Here is a 21445-nt window from a genome sequence, read left to right as displayed (position 1 = left end):
AACGACTCGAACTTCCCGACGCGACGCTTGGACACGTGACGCCATGTTTGAAGATCTGTCAACTGCCGAGGGACGGCCGAAACACCCGAACGACCCCGAACGAACTTAATCTTGTTTCCTAAATCCGAGAAAACGCGTTCGCAAGTCCCGTTGGTGCTAATGGAGTAGTTAGTAAGGCAAACAGCGGCAAAACACATGGTCCCTTTGATCTCCGCCTAGTTGTGACTCCTTCTCTACTACCTCCATGATTCAACCATCCTATTGAAATACTTACCACAGCCTGTTTGTGAAAGGTTTGAACACACACTACCCAGTCTGTTGTTTTCCAAAAATTGCAGTGAACTCTTTGTCATCATATAGTGCCTGGTCATTGCTGTATCTCTATAACTATCAGTAATGGTGTTGAGATTGATAGTCATTTTAGACAGGATAAAACTATTGTCAAAAGAAAAAAGGTTCCCAAACAGTGATTTCCTCTAAACCAGGTCTTGTGATCCTATATGAAGAGTCACACTTTATGTAAGCAGTATATATCATCAATTCATGCCAACTATGAATACCCAGTACATATCATGTCAACAGTGGATTCCATAATATCTAGCCTATATTGTAGGTGTAGGAGACAGTTTTGGAGCAAAAATAACGATCATACGTACATCAATATATTATTCTGAGTGTTCCATGAATATAAAGACTAAAAAGGAGTTGAGCACATTGGTACTGATATGTAACATGGTAGAAATTGTCATGAACATTGTCGTTGAAATATTAAATTCATCAGAGAGCTCTCATGATGGAAACAGTTTGAAAAAAAATTATTTCCAATTTGTTTGTATGAAGCTGTATTTCAAGTAAACTTATACTTCAGTATGCAGTAAAAACATGGCCATAATTCTCAGATACAAACATAAGCTTGTCAAATTTTGAGGGCAGCCATTGTATAGTATAAAAGAGTACAAATAATGAGTGTTCAGAATTGTTTAGTTGGGTGTGATGGAAATGAGTGTGTGTCAGAAAAAGCACCACTGCCTTTCTAGTGATGCTACTGAATTATCACATATGCTGGTATTTCCATTGTTGTGTAAATGGACCTCATAGTAGCGCCCAGTGACTGTATACGTACATGTGTCTGATTTTCATAACAATAGATGTTGCTCCACAATTGGTAGGCGGTGTGCACTACAAAAAGGTTTATTGTACAGTAGGTGCATATTAAAACACCTTCATGGATCTGCAGCTGTGAATTGATAGCCATCATAAGTATGATTTAGCAGCTCACTGTAAACAGTACACTAGTACATCTTGTGTCTGTGACTCAGAAAAGCTAGTTTTGACGGTGATGTTCTCATATTGTTTTGTAGAAGGCAAAGGGTCAGGGACAGATACACAAAGGAGGACGCCCTCTATGGCAGAAGATGATGATGACTTGTCATCACTATCAGATTCGATGGATGGGATTGACCAAGAGGAAAGTCGCAGCAAATCTCATTCTAGAGAAAGGCAGAGACATTTCAGAGGTACATTCTTATTCTGTGTTAGTATATGACTGCCTAATTTGCCAGGGAAAGGTTTATTCTTTGTAAAAAGTACATATGGTAATATATGTAAAAGCTGATTTTCACAATCCTGTCTTCAAGGGGTTTCACTCTCCTTTTGTTTTTATTTAAAGTAAATTTATAAGGTTTTTATGTGGCAATCTTGTTCTAACACACCGTTTTGTCTCTTCCCCAAAATTTTCACAGTTCAAAGACTATGCAATGTAAATGACAGCCTCGTCAAGCATAATAGTGAAATAATAGGTCACATATTACGGATTCATTTTGTAAAGACATTATGTGTTCATTTGTACCCAGTTTAGTGAATTAAATTGTACATGTGTTATTGTATTATATGCTATCAGTTATCTCAACTCTTCATCAATTTTTGTTGGCTCTTTCTTAGACAATTTTATTATGAAATTTTGTTTTGCTTCTCTTTCAATACTTTCACTGAACATGCTGCTTATACTTGCCGACAAGTTAGCATAGCAGAAATAGTCATCATCTGCCTATTTGTCCACCGAAAATGGTCTGTTATTTGGATGCAAAGAATTCTTACTGACATCTTGTTTTTCTACTTAAGATGAAGAAGAAGACAGCTATCAGAGTGACGGTAGCTACTACTCAGATATAGAGAGATCTCCAAGGCATCACCACTATGGATCTCACAAGAGCCACAGACACAGACGACGCAGAGACCACAGCTTTGATGGACCCCACAACAGATATTCCATTCCGATGCCCACGCCGATCTTCTACTATCCTGATTATCATTTCGATGGAAGTGCCATGCTCAGAACATTTCCCACCGCCCTTCCACAGTTCTCCAGGGAGAGGACCAATGGATGGAGAATCCCGGATGTGGCAGGAGAGATCACCAGCCAGGGAAGGCAATGTCAGTCATCATGATGGCCCACTTGAGAGCACAAGAAATCCTGGCGATAACTCACCTGAGAAGCCAGTGCAGACCTATAATGTCATTCAAGTGGCTGACTTGGAGAAAACTTTACCATCTCTTGTCAATGAACTAGATGCTGCCAAAGAAATGAACAGAACGGTACGCAATACTTGATTTTGCTTTAGTGAGATATATACTTATTCTTTTACAAGTGAAAAATCCTTGAGGTTTTCAGTTAATTCAGTGTTCAAAATGACTTCTCTGTTCGATGCAAAATTACTGTAAATTTCAAAACAGTGTAACAATTCACAGAGATAAGAACCACGTCTCTTACTGTCATCGTAACAAGATAATATAAACATTGAATTGCCATGTCATTAGAGTAATTAAACAAAGTGAAACCTATGTTGGTAAAAGTGAAGAAAACAAGCTGCTTGGCTTCTGGTGAAAGCTATCTAAGATATAAAATATATCATCTTTCAGAATTTCAAGATATAGAATCAGTAAGTTTTTCCCATGCCAGTATTTGGTAATGAATGCAGTGAACTTGCTGTAGATCAATTGTAAATACATACATACAATACATGAAGTATATTTCAGTTCTGAGTGGAGTCTTGAGATTTCAAGTCCTGATAATAACATAAAATCATCTGAAAATTGATGAAGAACATGGAGAATCATTTTCATTTGCTGATTTCTGTGGTTTGTTTCAGCTGTCTGAGAAACTACTGGAAGCAGAGAGGGAGATTGAATCACTAAAACTGGCCAAGAGTTTAGCAGAGGTGTCAACTGAAGCAGAAATAGCAGCCAAAGGAGCAGGTATGAACTGATATCACCCACATCTCAATCAATACAGCCATAGCTTGTACTCATTGACATTGTCTCTACTACTGGATCATCTTGTGATTTTCAGTGGTTGAGTTTGAAGTATTGGGGAATTTTAAATTAGTGCAAGGGTGAAATATTTTCACAATACTTCATAACATGGAGGGTCAATCTCCATATCAGATATTTTTCCACTCAAACATTTTTAATTCGTGAGTAGTTTCATGCTCTCCAAAATCATGAGTGTATGGAAGAAAACTTATATACATGTACATAAATGTTTTGAAGTGAGAATCATCATGTTAATACAAAATAGTAAATATAGCAACCAAAAGTCAGTCATTAATGTTCCCTAAAAGGTATTGCATCACTTGCGTGAGTTTTTCTTAAAGTTAATCTGTTACCAACTTTATAAAATTTCATTTGTATTCTGAGTTTGAGCAGAACAAAGACAACTCATATTTACGCAATTATATTGTGAACAATCTGCATAGAATAGAAGCTTGAAGGAAGAGTTTGTAATGTGAACAGTGCTATATTGTTTTTCATGAAAAAGTTAATATTTATTCATGATTCATCAACTGGGATGAGACTTTGATGGCTGATATCTCTACCATCAACATAAAAAATCTTTACCATGTAAAGCATTACCATATCTGTTCTGTCTTAAATAGCGCCCTCTTTGGACCAAGTAATAGAAACAGTTATGCTTTTCACTTCCATGGTGAGGAACTGATGTCCATTCTTTGTACTCAGTTATATTTTTGGTTGTTGTTAGGTGTTCTACCAATGTTCAGTTGCCACAAAAAATAGAGAGTACAAAAATAGAGAGTACAGTAAACAGAATTTCAATTCAGTGATAGAAAATGAGTTTCTCAAGTGAAGTTAAATTCTAAACAGAGCATGTTTGATTCGGTTTTTCATATGCCATTGTGAAAGTCCAACCACACATCCAATGTGAAAGTAATTGAATGAGACATTGATTAGTATTCCAGTACTGCATCTTACCTTGGATATGTAACCTAGTAATGTCAAGTCCTTTTCTTTCACAATCTGTGCATAAATCTCTCACAATCAGCGTTGATAGAGGAAATCTACCGTGCGCAGAAGGAGAGAGATGCAGCGGTTATGGCAAAACTCAGAATTGCCAACGAAGAACGGGATGAAGCTATCTTAAGACTGAAGAAACTGGAGATGTCAAAAGACCTCCAGGATGAAAGTACTGACATCCATTTCAGTGATGATGAGATTAGTCCAACTGACAGTGTGAGTACTGACCAGTCATTAGAACTCATTCACTCATCGTTCTCTATCATATGCATCATACATTGTTGACCAATTTACACAAAATGTTGTAACCAGATGTTTGATAAAAAAAATTGCAGAAAATGCAGACTTGTTTTCATGATAAGCTGGCTCTGACAGTTAAGGGATTGAAATTCACAAGTTGTGAATGACAAAAAAACTGTCAAGGTTCAAGTGTCACACACAAATTAGTACATACACATATTGAAAAATAATAAAGTGAAATTTGTTTTCTGTAGATTAGAAGTGGCTGGCCTTTAAGCACCAATTTTACATTTGCATTTTTTAAGATGTGCCAGTGCATCTGAAGAACACAGTATCCAATATTTGTTATGATTTTCTTAGGGAACCCCTTCCATAGCTCCATGAAGCAACTGGACCCCTTGTACTTTTTTGCTTGAACAGTCGTTTATCATAGATGCAGCACACAGTACAATAAATTACCCACAATGCTGTTTGATTTGTACCAATGACGTTAGTTTTCTTATAACTTTTTCAGTTCTGTATAAAAGCAATAATGTGAAGTCTCATGATAATTGATTAATTATATTAATTAAAAGTAAGTTGAAATATTGTAGTATAAATTTCAAAGAAACCGCTAAGTAATCATAAAAGTCACATTCTGCAGGTACTACAAATGTCACAGTTTTTGGAAGCAAGCTATGACCAACTGAAGGGGTCATTCTCTGAAAAAAGTTAGCATGTAAATTTCTTTTGTCTTTTCTATTTGGAAGAAAGCAATATCCTTTTGTTTCATAAAACAGGTGCAACTAGTCTCTCTCCTTTCCATCACTTTATTCTATATGGCTGAGGACAATCAAGCACAATTTTCTTAATTCTTTAAAATGGGAATTGAGAAGGAAGGTGTTTTTAAAAGTATGTTTTCAGAATTTTTACAACTAGTCTAGGAATTTGTCTACACATGGGAGACATGGTAGATTCACAGGGGAATCTACGTTGGTACAAACCATGATGTATTATGGGAAATCTCTAGTACTGTGCGGCATTTTTCAGTCTCGCCAGTATTTTATATAGGGATCATTAGACATTTGTGTGTTGGAAATGGCCTACTCCAAGGCATTGAATTTGAAAAAAGGTTCTTCTGTGATAGAGATAAAGACAGTAGCAAGGAAAGATACTAAACAAACTGACTATTGAATTATGTTGCAGAGTATGGGTGAGTTGTTAACCAGGCTGACAAGGGCTGATGGCGGCGAGGAAATCAGCAAGTATGGTCATGTGATCATGGGTAAAATTGGTCTGACAAGAGACAGAAAGAAGAGAATCACATCAGAAGAAATGAGGGCCATCTTGGATGAAAGGGACATGGCTTTGGCAAAGGTAAGATCTTTGATGAAAGAGACATGGCTTTGGCAAAGGTAAGATCTTGGATGAAAGGGACATGGCTTTGGCAGAGTTAAGATCTTGGATGAAAGGGACATGGCTTTGGCAAAGGTAAGATCTTGGATGAAAGAGACATGGCCTTGGCAAAGTTAAGATCTTATATGAAAGAATCATGGCTTTGGCAGAGGTAAGATCGTAGATGAAAGATACATGGCTTTGCCAAGGGTAATATCTTAAATGAAAGATACATGGCTTTGGTGAAGGTAAAATCCTCAATGGAAGGGACACAGCTGTGGTGAAGGTAAGATCTTAGATAAAAGAGACATGGCATTAGCAAAGATGAATCTAGTGACACTATAGGAAGCTGTAGCCAGACAACAAGGTAGATTTCTGAGTAGACTGGCGCAGCTGTGGTATTTACTTTGCCGTTCTCCTTCCAGCCAAGTCACTGTGTTTTGTAATCTGCTCTAGATAAAATACCACAGAATTGTCTGATGGTCACAATTTCTATGGATAATGTGGTGACGTCTTGACTGGGCCTTGAAAAAACCATCATGACTGTGGCGTATATTATTTTTACCACCACAAATTCACCAGTTAAACTTGCCCCTTTGTAATGGGGCATACTTTTGAATTTATTCAATATTGGTCATGGAGTCAGCAATGTTTGGGACGCTTCCCTCAGTCATACAGCAAATGTGTTCTAGTCATTTGAATTAATCGTCTCAGAAAAACTTGGGAGATTTGTACAAATTAGACGAGGCAGTGGTTTTTTTCATCTTTAATTTCTGACCTGAAAGATGGCCACAATGTTTTAGCACATCAATGTGTATAGGCGATCAATGTGGTCAGCATACTCTGCTGTGAAGATGACTCAGTAAGTGTCATTGGTTTTTCTTGTATGTTTTGTTTTTTAACTACTTTCAAATCTGTGTGGATACATTTTATACTGGACATGTAACTGTTGACCAGAGTTGATACATTGATACATTTGTATTTCTTGAACATATTAACCCTTTTCCTGCCAAGTCCATATTTCACCATCAGGTCAAGATGGTTAAAATTAATGAAACACAACATATTCCATATGGTGTATTTTAACATAATACTGTACATTTGAAGGCTGTTGAATTCATAAATACTGTAAACTTGATTTTTTTTTACTAAAGATGCTATAACATACCAAACCAAGTGGGTGAAAATACCTCATGTTTTGGCTCAATACCCCTTTTTACTGACTTGGCTGATGGGGAAGTGATACTGTCTGGCAGGAAAAGGGTTAAACTGTCTGTTGTGAGAATTGCACTCTATCATATTAACTAGAAGAATGCTACAACAGATTGTTAAACCTAGTATCCAAAGAGATACTCTCACAGACTGAACTTATCTTGCAGTGTAAGCTTGCCCAGAGTAGGTCAACATACAATATGAATATATAATTTAATTGGAGTGCCTCCTCACCATCAGCCTTAATTTTTTTAGAGCGTTCATTGTGTAGAATCTAATGACTGTCAGTGGTCCCCCTAAGCTGATTTCCAATTTGTAGATGGCCATAAATAAGTTTTTACAAATTTTTGCTCAAAAGTTTTAACCTGCAAGCGGAGAAATGTTTTATATGACATTACAAAACTGTCTTAGTTGCTAGGATGATATATGCCTGTGTTATATGTCTGTTAAAATTGTTCTGCCGTTTTTTCATTTTGATAGTGTAAGAAACTGGAACAAGAAATCGCTTATCTGAGGAAATGCAATGATGGAGCGTCTTCCAAGAACAACCAAGAGTTAGCGATGAGAGTAAGTAGCAATCAAACAGGTGGTTGAAATCCTGCTTGACCAGACTTCGTCGACTAGCGCCCTCTTAGGTTATAAAATTGAACTTTTTATATTTATAGCACTGAGGAAAGAGGGCGCTCTTCCAAACATAATGTTTCACCATCGTAGTAAATTTATGGGGTCATGAAGCGACTATATAACACTCAGGTCAAAGTACAGAACAAAAATTTAACTAGTATATCCTTCCAAAGTCATTAAATGTAGGGAAATAATTTACAGATCGTTGTAGGAGTCCATATTGGACTAGCAAAGAGCCGTTGATTACAGCAGAAGTCAGAAGTTTATCATTATATGATTGGAAAACTAACACAGACTGTTTGCAAGGGCAGCTCTTACAAATTTGCTGTTGGTGTTTAGATACAGACCAAAGTAGTGTTCTCTGTCCACAACTTAATCTCCAATACTAGGATGTTGCTACACTCTGATTTGATATGTTTAACAGAACTTTAAGATTATACCAATAATCAGCCTGTCCAATAACTTGTCTTACTGCCTCTTCCATGCATTATTTCTGTCTGAACGGGAAAGGAAATAAAATAAAGAAAAAGAACACAAAAGACATTGGAAAAGAAAGGAAACTAATCAATGTTCAATAGTGGTTCAGTTTAGTTTGCAAATATTGAAAAATTCATGATATCTTGGTGACAAGCAAACACCAGGCTTTTCATCAATTTATACAATAAATCTTTCAGTAAGCACTTAATGTAGCCACCCAGAATTTTTGAAACCATAATATTGAGTCTATCTAGGATAGTCCTGAGTAGGTTTTTAATCCTATGATCCCCCATACTGGGTATATTGCTCTGCTTTGCAAATTTTCTGTGATATTTGTTGTGAAACATGTTGGTTTGGGCAGAGTTTGAGAGAGATATTGGAAGGAGAGTCGTTGTCTATTGTATGAGTGTACTTTGGGAGAGCTTAGTTGACTCTCAGATCAAGTACTCTAGTTTGTGGAATAGTGTGTGCTGAGCATTTGAATGGTGACCCTGTAAACACCAACTGTAAATAGGTTTTGACAGTTAGTTGTTTGTGGAAAATACCCCTGCCATGAAATCACTACTGATAACTCTGGCTGGGAGTAATTTCTATCCCCGAAACCCCTAGCGACTCTGGAACGTGCAATTTCCTCCTGCGCGCCGTTAATATTTTTTTGTCGCTCTGCGGGGTTCATTCAGTTTCCGTCCATTCGCATTAGGAGTTCGCGCTCGCATTGTTTGATTTCCACTGCCATTCAAATGAATTTTTTTCCCTCTCCGACAAATTTTTATGGACGTTCTGTTGTTTTGACCCAAACGATTCAGTCAATGTGGGATGGATATGGACCCATGGTCTATTTTCAGTCAGGTTTTTGTTCTGCTTTTTTGTCTTGGCTAAATGGGCTCCACATACATGCCACTCTTTGTTTGTCGTAGTCAAGGTAATGAGGAATATTTCACAGCACCTGTGTTTGCCAATGGGGACTGATATAGCTGAGAAATTAGCATGTGCCTTGCAGATGAGTAAAATAGGAGGTGAAAAACCCCAGGAAAGGCCTGTTCATTTTTGAATGAAACCTGCGAAATGCATGAGAGATCCAATCTGGATTAAGCGGCCCTGGGTATTGGATTTAAAGTCTTCATGTATGCCGCTATTGGCCTTTGGATTCAACTGCCGTTGCCACCATGGGGGATAAGCGGCTTTTCTCACTGACATAGCCAAATATAATTAGCAAGCTGCATGATAAACGGACAAATCATGCAAAATAAGTCTAGATATTTTTTCTCTTTTTATTTTTTGCACCATCCTTCAGTATGACAACATTTCCTGTTACATAACTAATCTTAGGTGGCAAGCGTCCATCAGATACAAGTTGTTGAGCCACTCCGATTTTTTTACAGGATCATGAGATATGATTGTGGCCCAAACATTGCAACCATTTGGCACAATCACTTGTCACAAATACCGACTTAAAAAAGATTTCAAAGCTGGAAGATAAGTCATGAAAGCTTCATTGTTTCATCAGATGTAACCCCATTTGGTATTTTCTGCCAGGCCAAATGATATCACTGTCAAAATCAGTATTATCAGCGGTCCAGGGTGTTGTCTTTGCTCATTTTGACAACTCAATTTCTGTCCATTCTTCTAGGTGTTGACTGCGTTAAATTCACCCTGGGGCAGCGTACACTGAGGGGGGATGAGTTCACACTTTCATTGTTGTATGCTGTTGTGGGTGGTCTGTGGTGTAGCTGCCAATCAGCTTCAAAAGAAGCAATAACAAATTTGAGCTCTGACAAAATATGTTTGAGTTGTTCCCTTTGTTATATCCGTTTTCAAGGCGTCACTGTTTCCCCTTTTCATTGATGTGATTGACACAATACTGATTACTCGGCAGCTTGCTTTCCCACTTAACTTCATTCTTCGTTATTGGCCGCTTCCACCTCATCTAATTGCATTTTTCTTCATCCCCTAATTGAGCCAGTGTCCACTGGTCATTGTGTACCTTTGTGGAGTGACCACTAAACTGTTTTGATTATTAATTTCCCCTCCATCCCAGGACCTTCTTAGCGGATCCTTTCTTATTCTAATGTTGTTGACCAGATCAACAGGTTCTTGCTTTGAGAAGCTCACCTTCAGTACACAAATATGTTAGCCTTATTGATTACCCTACAGAGTGCCTCCTTCTGATAAGTTTTTCAACCGGGGCCGGGAATCAGAAAAAAAATTAAGTGCCCGCGTGACAAAGATGGCCGCCAGGTCGCAGTGTGCACGATCGATCATTGTCACACTGATGCCTGTCACCATGGCAATGACATGCACTTCTTTGATAAAACATGAGCAATTATTTTTCGCCCTCATCTTGACGTGTAGACGTTTTTTCATAGTTTATAATGGATGTCACTGTTGATTTGCCCTCCTCGATGGTGAGCGATAGGCGTCTCTCGCATCCCAGAAATCAGTTGCTTTAAGTTGCCCAGTTCAACGTTATACAAGTGACATTTCACACACAATTCAGTGTTTATTCTTCAAGTAGCATGGAGAGCAAATCAGTTTACATATTTCTCAAACCAAGGGCCAGCTTCAAGGGTTTATTGGATGGGGCAAATATAAATTGTCATTTCTGCGCTATAATTCCATGTATGAGTATTTTTTCCAGGCCAGTGTGTACTTTGTGGTTTTAGTTAGAGCAAGACTCAGTTCAGTTATAGATACTTTCTTTTATTTTGTTGATCAGAAAGACCAGATACTCTGAAAGCTTTGAAAATAAGAGATAGATAACAGTGAAACAAGATTTATCAATTTAGTGTATTCATGTACAGATACACACATATACACAAACTCCTTTCAAAGTTCCACGAGTGCACACACACACACACACACCCATACTGTATGTGTGTGTCCATAAACATCATTGAATCATACTTGCAAGCTAGGTTACTGGTCAAAGGAAATGCAGTCATATTACTACTGTCTTTCTGAGCAAGATTCATTGAACTCACCGTAAACAAAGTCAACGTGTTTTTCCTTTGAATCAAAAGTGATACTGTGTTTTATAATCTCATAGTAGCTTACAAAGCATTGAAAATATATCTATGAAAACATTTCTTATTCTTCTGAACAGTGTAATTCATGAAAGGTGATATGTGGGATAAAAGGTTAATGCACACACAACAGCAGTTTGTCGGACACACGTATTACGAGTCTGCTGTTCCTAGCACGTGCTGTAACACCATTAATCTGTGACTCAGCTTATTACGGGCACACCCACGCTTTGTGGTCAGGTTTGGCGGCTGGAAAGTTGCAGTCTCGCTGTCTTGATAGAGGCAATGTAAAGCAGAAGACAAGTCAGATGCTGACGTCAGACAGCTTTTGTTTCCACTGGCAGATAAATGTTAGTACAGTTATTATTGTGACTGGGCTCTAAGTAGGGTGATTGACCATATTAAGATCTTGGACAAACATCTTACTTCTTTAGCGTCATGGGCAGTGGAAGTGTAGTTATGGAATGGAGCATGCATCACCCTCCCCCAGATAGGACATTGCTCATTTCATCCTGTCGGAAGAAGTGCCACCGCTTTCCCAAATATCCCTCAGAATTCCTTTTCTTGATGCCGGCCCAATGAAGGAAGGCATTGTCTTCACCGAAGACTAACTGTCAAAGCGGCATAATCACACATAAAACCATGATGCTGTTTGGTTGAATGAGTCCCGTTATGTGACATGGGAGGTGGCGTGCTTACATCGGGGTAAAAATTCTCGAGTTGTCAACCATGGCGTGGTGAATAAAGACATCAACTGAACAATTTCCATTAGTTAGATTGGAAGGGATATTTCTACAAACAGCAGGAATTACATTGACAGACACAAGGTCATGTTTTATTTGGCTTGGCGATTCCTCCTTTCCAGGAGATTGGCCAACCCGTGGGTGCTTGGAAGCCTTGTAATTTATAGGTGTGTTGTAAAATGTTTAGCAGTGTTTTGGTGTTTTGGGTGTCATACCTCAACGGCAGTAAAAATAATAATAATCATCTTGCCAGGCTATGTTGATAGCCAGCGTTGTTGTCAACAAGGTGACGCTCTGATCTCAACTTGAAATGACCCTGAGATGATTAATTTTTAACCCTAAATCATTTTGGTACTCATTGTGACAGCTGAAAAGGGCATAGCAATCAACCTGGATGTTGTCAAAGTAACCAGGGTCAGTGCATGTTAGTCGGAAAAAGGGATTCCGACAAGATTTCTCATAAAAAATTCCCTGTGAAGGGGAAATGTGTCAGGCAATACATCATTTAGTCTTCTTAAAAACAAAAAAAACCATTGCTTCCGCTGTTCTGTATCAGCCCTACCTGTGCAAGACACTGCTCTCCGAAGTATGGGCTTCCGCTTGATAGTTTGAGTGACACGCACTCTGTTTGCCCAGAGACAGAAGTCCGGGGCCTAACCCTGGTATAACCATATGGATTTGGATACCCTGCAATATTAACAATCATTGTTGGGGTTGTCAGATATCTTTTCACACCCCATGGCCACATACTTTGGTGAATTTGTCCGCTTCACACCTGTTAGTGATCAAAACCCCACGAGACGCCTGTGTAGCCACGAGGATGTTATTGCAATGTTTTATTAAATAGTTTCAGTGCCATCTGAAATGGGGACAGAAAAGAAGAAAGTTGGCCAAGTTTTCTGTACTTGAGAAAATTAATAATGACATTTCCTGTTTTGGCCTCGGTTTAATAACAGTACTCATTAATTGCCACAAAAATGTTCTCATTTTCTTGCGCCATTCAATTCTCTGTCCACCATTACAGGTAAAATATTGAACATTGATGTTTTTATCGGCCAACAAAATAAGACCATGGATTTTTTAAAGTCCATTTCACATTCATATCCCATCGAGGAAAACATAAAAATGCAGTATGTAATCCATAAATGATTACTCCCCGGTCGTAAATTTTATTACACAGAATAAATAAAAGGCAGTTCTTGTGCAAGTTGGGGATGGCATCCAGGCAGTGCTCTAGTGCCTAGAAATTACTTTCTGTACCATCAAGCTGTCTTATCACAAGACATATTTGGTTTTCGTTTCACACTGGGCTGTGCACCAACAATAAATCAGTCACCAGGGAAATTAATACTGTCAGAATCGCTCCCAAGCAGACTAGCTTATCACTCGGAAATTATTCGCTGATGGACTTATGGTAAATTCCTATCTTTTATCGGCGGGATCCCTTCAGTGTTATTAGGTTGTTGCGTAACTCCTTGCAGCTTTTCTGCATGTCTACCTGTACCATCTTGCGTAACACTGATGTCACAAAGCTAAGAAGGTGTAGCAGCACCTCAAGAACTGGCTTTCTACGGGATGTGTTTGCGGCCAGTATTTTGCATGTGTGGTTTGACAACAGAATACAAATATTACCAGTCCTAGGTTTTGTTTCCTCGCAACAAACAGTGGATAGTTCCAATAGTTCTAATGCGTCTTACACAGTCTGAATCATGGTTAAGTTTGCCGTCACTTCAAGGAGATGTCCAATCATGCCAGACATTGAGAGTGTTCTTTGGCTCAATTTGACAAAAAGCTGTATTTTTACAAGGAAGTGTGTCAAACGGGTTTGAGAGTTTATGAAGCCATAGTGTTGATAACTTTTGACACATCTCTTTGCTTTGGAGTTATGAGTGATAAGAGAATTATTAGATTGTAATATCCCTTAGGATTGCTATGACCTTTAACCTCATTGCAAATGATAAGTGTTTAATCAGGAGAGAAACAGACATTGAACAGTGAGATCTGTATGAAGAAAAAGGTGAAAATGAGAACAAATAAGCATGTTTAGAAAATTCTGTTTGAGTCAAGAGTTAAACATAAAGTTACATCTTTGGTTTGGCTTTGTAAGGTAGCTTATAGTTTAATACTCGGACTGCTGTTTGCAATGGAGCACCTGTTTGTTAAATAATAAACAGAAATATAGCACAAAACAAAACTAAAAAATGTGACAGCTGGGAGAGACATTCTCAAATCAAATGATCGGATTACAACAAATAAATGAAATAATATCTGCCATGATGGTTATGTTGACCTGATATTAGTGGGCAGAGAAAGTGATAGTCAAGGCAGAGTCCAAAAAATTAGGATACAAGCAGATTAAATGTACACATACACAAAGACATACATATGTGTATATTTATGTGTGTTACATATGTATTGATAAATATGTATTAAGTGCAGCTATGGAAATGTACTACTGAAACAATCTCTCATAGTATGTATAGAATATATGTACGTATATATCTATTTGATCTATGTATATCTGTACCTCTACTGTTGAATATTCGTACCCGTACCATGAAATGTCATCAATATATTAAAAAATTTATGTATGTATTTATATCTATGTGTGCAAACAGGGATATGCAACATTAATCAAGTATAGTCAGCATTAATAAGGCTGCATGTGTTGTCACGAATGAAAATACTCAAGACAATGAGAAGTAACTTCCCAATAATAATACAAAATACAAGTCCATAGCTGTGTGGATTGTCTCAGTATTTATCTACACTACCAAAATATGTACGATGAAATTGATAATCTGCCGTTAAATTAAAGCCGCTGTGGGATTTGAAAGCCGCTGTGGGATTTGAAAGTTATGTGTCGTATAATTTTTGTCCGAGATCATAATGCATCAACGTGATGCCAAATGGATTAGTCTGTGTATACACAGAGCGGTGCCAAAAGAGAGCAAATTCAGGCAGCAAGAAACACCTGTTACCCAACGTGCCTCATTCTATCCTGATAACAGTGTCACATCCGTGTCTGATGTCATGACGTCATTGCAAAGGACCATGGGTAATCATCCATTCAGGGCTTTGCATTGCAGTGTCATCATTGTCGCTGAACTGTCACTGTCAGCTCACCGATCAAAACTCTTGAATCATGGTGATTGTTATTGTAATCTCAAAGTTTGTCTGCTATGACATGATAAACAGTGAGCGTCAATCCATGTCAGATATCAGTAATAGTTGACCTTTACGTTTGTATGTGATATAATTCCGTTTTGGTTGCCTTCAGTTGCGATAGCATTGATGCAAGGTTGCTGATATCTCAAGTATTGGAATACAGTTTTTCCATGGCCACTGTCAATGCTGTATTTACATTTATGCTTTGATAACTGTGAAAACCAGGAAACTGTTTTTTCATGGCCACAATGGCAGTTATATTTATATTTATGCTTTTGAAAAACTTTCACATGACCAATTGAAATCTTAACTTCCTCTTATTGTCAAAAAAATGCAAATGTTTCGTTGTGATTTCATTGGTCATGTTACACAAAGTTTATATGAGATATATAACATTATTTTGTCCAAGATGTTGCTAACTCAAGGAATTATATCTTCAAAATTTCATGATCTGCTCAATTTGGAAAATCCTAAAAAATCCAAGGCTATGCACAGGTCTGTTCCACACACTTGGTCTGTCATGCACTGGTTGTGTTTGCACAGTGGAAGTGATGTATGATGAAAGCATTACTTTTATCGGCCCATAAGCGGACATTATGTCAAGGTAGCATTGATGCACAAATGGTGATCTGCGAAAAAGCTGTTAACCGATATGTATGTACAGCATTGCCGGTGAATCAGCCAGATGAACCATATTTAGTACCATTCCGTGTAACTTTGTCATTTCGGATTGAATCGATATCAGTATATTTATTATTTTCTTTTACTGCATCAGAAAAGGAATGTGTACTAATATCTGTAGATAGCTGCTATCATCTGAGATAAAGTTCTCCAAAAATCAGGACACCTACACCGATCACTTTGAGCAGCGATTTCATTTTTGGTTAAAAAACTAAAATGGTAGCACCCTGTATTTTTTTAAAAATTCAATGACTTTATCTTTGAAGAACTCAATTTTGAAAAAATGATGATACAAATAATACTGACAGTAGCTTAACCTTGGCATTATCACTGGTATGAACAAATACACATTAGAAAATATCCCCTTGCTATCTAGTCATCACAGAGAGTTTGAAAACCCACTTCAAATGATGAATTCCAGTCCTGGGCTTTTTATGTTTTTGTTATGAAATCTGACTTTCCACTTAGAACCATCCATCATAGCCACTTAGTGTCTGACCTAGCCCATGATTGAATTTAAACAATCTGACATCCCAACGTGACAGACACTGAAAATGGTAATGGAATTACCCATAATAATCAAGATACGTGACTTTATCTCAATGGCCTTTTAAATAGATTAATGTTGGCATTCCAAAGACATTTTATCTCGGGGTATGACACTGAAATTTACTACTGTATTCCTTGTGAAATGTAGGGCTCATTCTGTCCGCGGAAGTTGGTGACAGGTTTTTGTTTCAGAATGGCTTGTCGTTTGTCATCTGCGACTGACTGCAATGGCATTAGCAAGAAACATACACTCAGATCACTGTTTGTTGAAGTTTTATTTGAGAAGTTGAAAACATTTAGTCCCAAGTTTAGCATTTGAGTAGAAGTGCATACAATTTCAATGTATTTTCATGTCATATTTGTTTTCAGAAAAGCCTCTTTGATTTGATTTGATTACCTGCTTCTGTTTCTGTCTCAGTGTCTTCACCTTTGTTTTTTTTGTGATATGGTCAATAACCAGTCTGTAGTTTGATAAAATTATCGCATTGCAATCCATAACTGTCTTTTTAATTCTTGACTCTTCCTTCCCTCTTCCTAAGGTCAGAGTCAACACTGAAACACCAGGAATATTCCCTGAGTAGAAATTTGAAACCCTGACTGAGAGATGTACATAGTCATTCAGGACAAGATTCAGTAACTGTTGAATACCCTTCTTGTATCTCTTGATATTTAACCCCATATGTTATTGTAGCATCAAAGGTCGTGACTGAGAGATCATGATACTGATGATGATGATCATGGTGGTGGTGGCGGTTTGGTAACACAGGGATAGTACATCCCACAGCATATCCCATGAGGTCATGACAAATGTTGAAGTATCTTTCAACGGTGATCTGCACACACCAAATTAAAATCATAAATGATTATTCAGAGATAAGATATTGTGTTTTGAGTCTGTGTCGCAGCAAAGAAAAAGCTGGGAGTTTAGATCATGGCCGAGATGATGCAAAGGATTTGAAATTGTATTGCTGGTACTAATATAAAAAATCTCTCAATTTGAAAGTTTTGAAAGAAATTTACTCAGGAATGAACTGCACTGTGGTGTACTAACTCTGTACCTGCCAAAGCTACCAACATTTTCAGCGTTGGCTGATTGATAAGGCTTTCAATTTCTCACAGTCAGTTCATGCTGGTAATTACTCTAATTGATACGTACAATTTTTCTCATCAGTGCTTCCTATTTCTCTCATTTATGCATGCAATATTCATCATCGGTGCTTTTTGTTTCATCAAGAAAAACACAGAATATGGAAAACTGAATTGACAGAAGAAGAAAATGGGCAGGGGGAATCCTGTTAGATTTTTTAATAATTAGAAAGTTACCTTGTTGGTTTATGTTAACATAACCTTTTTAGCTTCACTGTCAGCGACATGGAGCTTATCTAATAGGTGGATGAGTGGTGTCATCCGGCGTCTGTCAACTTTTTACATTCAAAGCTTATTCTTCAAAATGGCTTGCGCAATTCCTTTAATATATGGAGTATCAGTCCCCAGAGATGACCTTATTCAAATTTATTAAAATTGTGATGAAATATGCAAATTTGCATTTTGAAGGCAATTTCTGTCATTTTTGGTCAAAAATTTTAAGGCAGTTATGCTACGTGTCAGATAACTTTGATATTTAGTATTCAGGTTCCTAGGAAATATCTAAATGTGATATTTTGAAATTCTAATGAAACCTGCAATTTTGTACTTCGGGGCAATTTTTTGCCATTTTTTGTCGAAAAATTTGTTTTTCAAAAACCACATGTCTGATAGCTTTGACATTTGGTAGACATGTTCCTGGAGATAATTTTAATGTGATATGTTCAAGTTATGATGAAATCTTCAATTTTGTATTTTTTGCAGCTATTTTTGCCATTTTTTGGCATGCCATCCTGAAATGAGCCATCAAAGATTTCCTCCTTTATCAACACATGAGTCATAAATAGGCATTCTCTACATAACACAGTGGAGCTTTATCAGTTGCTAGCTTGCTTTTTTTTCACAAGCATCCACAAAATGTAGTTTTTTTATCCCATTTTCATTCAGTGATAATTGAGATGACATTGTTTCATGAATCCATGCACCATTCTTAAAGTGTCAGACATAAAAACCAAAGAGACTGAGCATACCTTAGCATGTCAACAAAGTCTGTGTCTTCAAACTATTAAAGCTGGCTGCAGGTGGCATGCCACGTTACCCCCTTGCTTTTAGCCAGTAAATCTGATACAACGTCAATCCCCATTCTCCATAAATAAAACAGGGTACAGAAAACACTATGCATTTCATATCAGTTGCCATGAAAGTTTCAAAAGTCAATGCCAATCTGCAAACAAAGATGTGAATCAAAAGGTGTTATGTGTGTGACTCTTTAATTAACACACGCATCAAAACCATCTCCATGACTGTAAATATTCATTGTTAAACATATCAGAATATCTCTGTGACTGCAAATATTCACTGTTAAAAATATCGGTATTGATAAAGAACCAATATGACTATGTATTTCAATCTGAGTAAAAAAAAATATTTTTCTTCTTTGTAGTTGCTTTCAGTCCGATGAAGATTTTAAAATTATCTTCATCAACTGGATGCAGTAATTGGAACATCAGTATCTACTGGGCAGTTGCGTCATAGGACTGTAAATTTCCAGTTAAAATGCTGTTCTTTCCCAAGTTGAAGTTTTCTTTCTAGGACATTGTGAGCTCTCCAGCATTACAATTAATTTGTGATGATGAATGTATTTTTCATTTGAACATATTTTTAACCCTGAACAATTCTCCCTTTCCTCCTATGTGCCTTTCCTCCTATGTGGACCAGTGATCACACTCCAGTGCTGATATAAGCATACTCTTTATTGCCGTCATACATTGAATGAATTAGGGAATCTATGGGTTCATCACCCATTGAGCAGGCAGTTTCTGCCTCTGACGCTTTCCGTTATCATCAGATGGGAAAATGATGATATTGTTCTGTGAACCGGTTTGTTCTATCATGCATTTTCACTCGTCTCTCACTTCAAAGTCCAACTTTTGCGTTGAAAACAGTGGACCGCTTCCAAATTCAGGAGGGAAGGGCCTGGCAAACGTATGAGGTGTACCACTCTGTTTCATTTTTGACCTGTACTTTTTGTCCTACATACCAGGTCAAAGGTCATCCTTGACTGGTATCTTGAGCAGCTCACACTACCAGCAAAAAAATCAATACATTAACATGACACATCCATTATATCAAACATTTTCTTCTTTTTTTTTAAATAATGTTGATTGAGTTGACCCCTACTAGACTCGCGTGCTGACCTACCCTGACACGCCCCAGTTCTTGTGCCTGTATCTTGGATTCACTTCTGACCAAATACAAATAAGAATGCATGAGAGACCTAAATGTAACTGACGCAAGTTTGATGAATCGGACATTCTCTTTGTAGTCTTCAATAAAAGCCAGATATTGGTAGTCGTAGATGTCACCACGCACCCCTCAGTTAGCACAGTATGACTACCGTGTGGTGCAGTCTTTGTTAGACTCCAACATTTTCACCCTGTTTCCCTCTGCTGCGGACTGATTTTACCACAGATAACAATTTTGTTTTACTGATGCTAAGCGATGAAAAAGCTAAGCAGCAAATGGGGTGGACACCGATGAAAGCAGACATGTAGGGACATAGACACAAGCAGACAATTGAAATCACTGATATGACTGTTGTGTAAACTGTACACCAATACAGCTACAACCATGCATTGTTAGACAGAGAATGGAATATCTTGCTTTAGATATGAAGCTCTGACCATCATTCAGCATGTTGTGTAAATGCACACCTCATCTCAAGAAGAATATCTTTAAAAATGCTATTTTATCATGGTGCACATAGGAAAAATAATGCATCTTCTAGCAAAAATGACACTTTGCAGCATAACTAGCTGATTATCACATTTTTTCTTCCCAAAATCGATAATTTGGGGTCAAAACGTGTGTCTCTTTAATGCTTAAATATCAATGATTACTTGACCCTGGAAGTACATCTCTTAGCCAAGATTCACATGGCATGATGTATGACACTAGTAAAATAAGATGAATGATATTTCCAGCAAATACACCATGATCTGTGATAAACGCAATAGTTTCCTAGTGTAAGCACTCCAAAGCACTCTAACTGTCATCAGCCAAATACTACCCATACCGTCTTATCTGTCATCTCCATCCTCTCTCTCACTGTTTGTCCAAGCAGAACTCAAGAGTTTGGTCTGCTAAGTTGAATCAACTACCCTGTTGTCTTTTCCAATAAAACAGATACTAAAAACACAAGCAAACAAATGCAGGAGCCGAGACCTAGCCACCTCTAATAGGAGACTGCTTTTTATCTCAGTTTGGGGACCGGATCCATCAATACCTGCGCCCATTAACAATGCCTTAGCTACTTGATTTAATCTGCGTCTCAGAGTTTTGTCTTTTTTACCCCAGCAAGAAAGCATTGTACAGCCTGGTTTTCCCAGTCAAATGAAGACGTTCTCTCGTCAGTTTGTGCTGATCATCCACTAAAGTTGTTGCCATGTCTGCCTGTAATGGCTTTTGCGAGGTAGACGCAGAGCTACCGCTGATAAGGGATGTTTCTAATCTACTGCTTAAACCCCCGTGCATCAGTTCAATCTTCAGAAAATATTTGATCTCTTGATTGAAAAGTCAATGTCTTGAAAAGCAAGTTTGCTTTCCTTGAATTCACAGTGCTATGGATCTCATGTGGCAGCAATGTTCAAGTTCTGGATATCTGGAAGAAGTCCCCGGACCTCTATCCGAAAATTATTCTATTTAATTATGCTGTGCATATTTGTACACAGAGATATGATATCTAGGAGTCAAACACTGCAGTACTTGATGTCTGATATATTTGTTTCATAGACCTGAATACTGAAATACGTCACCGGTTACCCTGAGATAGAGATCGAACAGAGACAGAAGAGTTCAGGCCAGTAACTATTAAAATGTTAAAAAGTCACAAGGTTATCTTCAAAATTCAGAATAATAGTGCACTGAAATGCTCAATGCTACGGTCAATTTGGAGTGATT

At 37.7% G+C, this 21445-nt stretch overlaps 1 protein-coding gene across 4 annotated transcripts in view; it reads left to right on the top strand.

The window, feature by feature from the left end:
- Positions 1-21445, top strand: part of LOC139149022 (mirror-image polydactyly gene 1 protein-like) — a 44869-nt gene that overhangs the window by 11230 nt on the left and 12194 nt on the right. For all 4 annotated transcript variants that reach the window (XM_070720511.1, XM_070720510.1, XM_070720513.1 and 1 more), the window contains 6 exons: positions 1362-1517; positions 2122-2595; positions 3150-3255; positions 4340-4527; positions 5737-5907; positions 7618-7704. In XM_070720511.1, the coding sequence (XP_070576612.1) occupies positions 2197-2595; positions 3150-3255; positions 4340-4527; positions 5737-5907; positions 7618-7704 (951 nt within the window). In that variant the 5' untranslated portion in view covers positions 1362-1517; positions 2122-2196. The remainder of the gene's footprint in view (positions 1-1361; positions 1518-2121; positions 2596-3149; positions 3256-4339; positions 4528-5736; positions 5908-7617; positions 7705-21445) is intronic.

Source organism: Ptychodera flava, chromosome 14 (assembly GCF_041260155.1).
Source record: "Ptychodera flava strain L36383 chromosome 14, AS_Pfla_20210202, whole genome shotgun sequence".
Taxonomy (NCBI): Eukaryota; Metazoa; Hemichordata; class Enteropneusta; family Ptychoderidae; genus Ptychodera; species Ptychodera flava.
The sequence above is the reverse complement of the archived record's forward strand: the minus strand, read 5'-3'. Positions and strand labels throughout refer to the sequence as shown.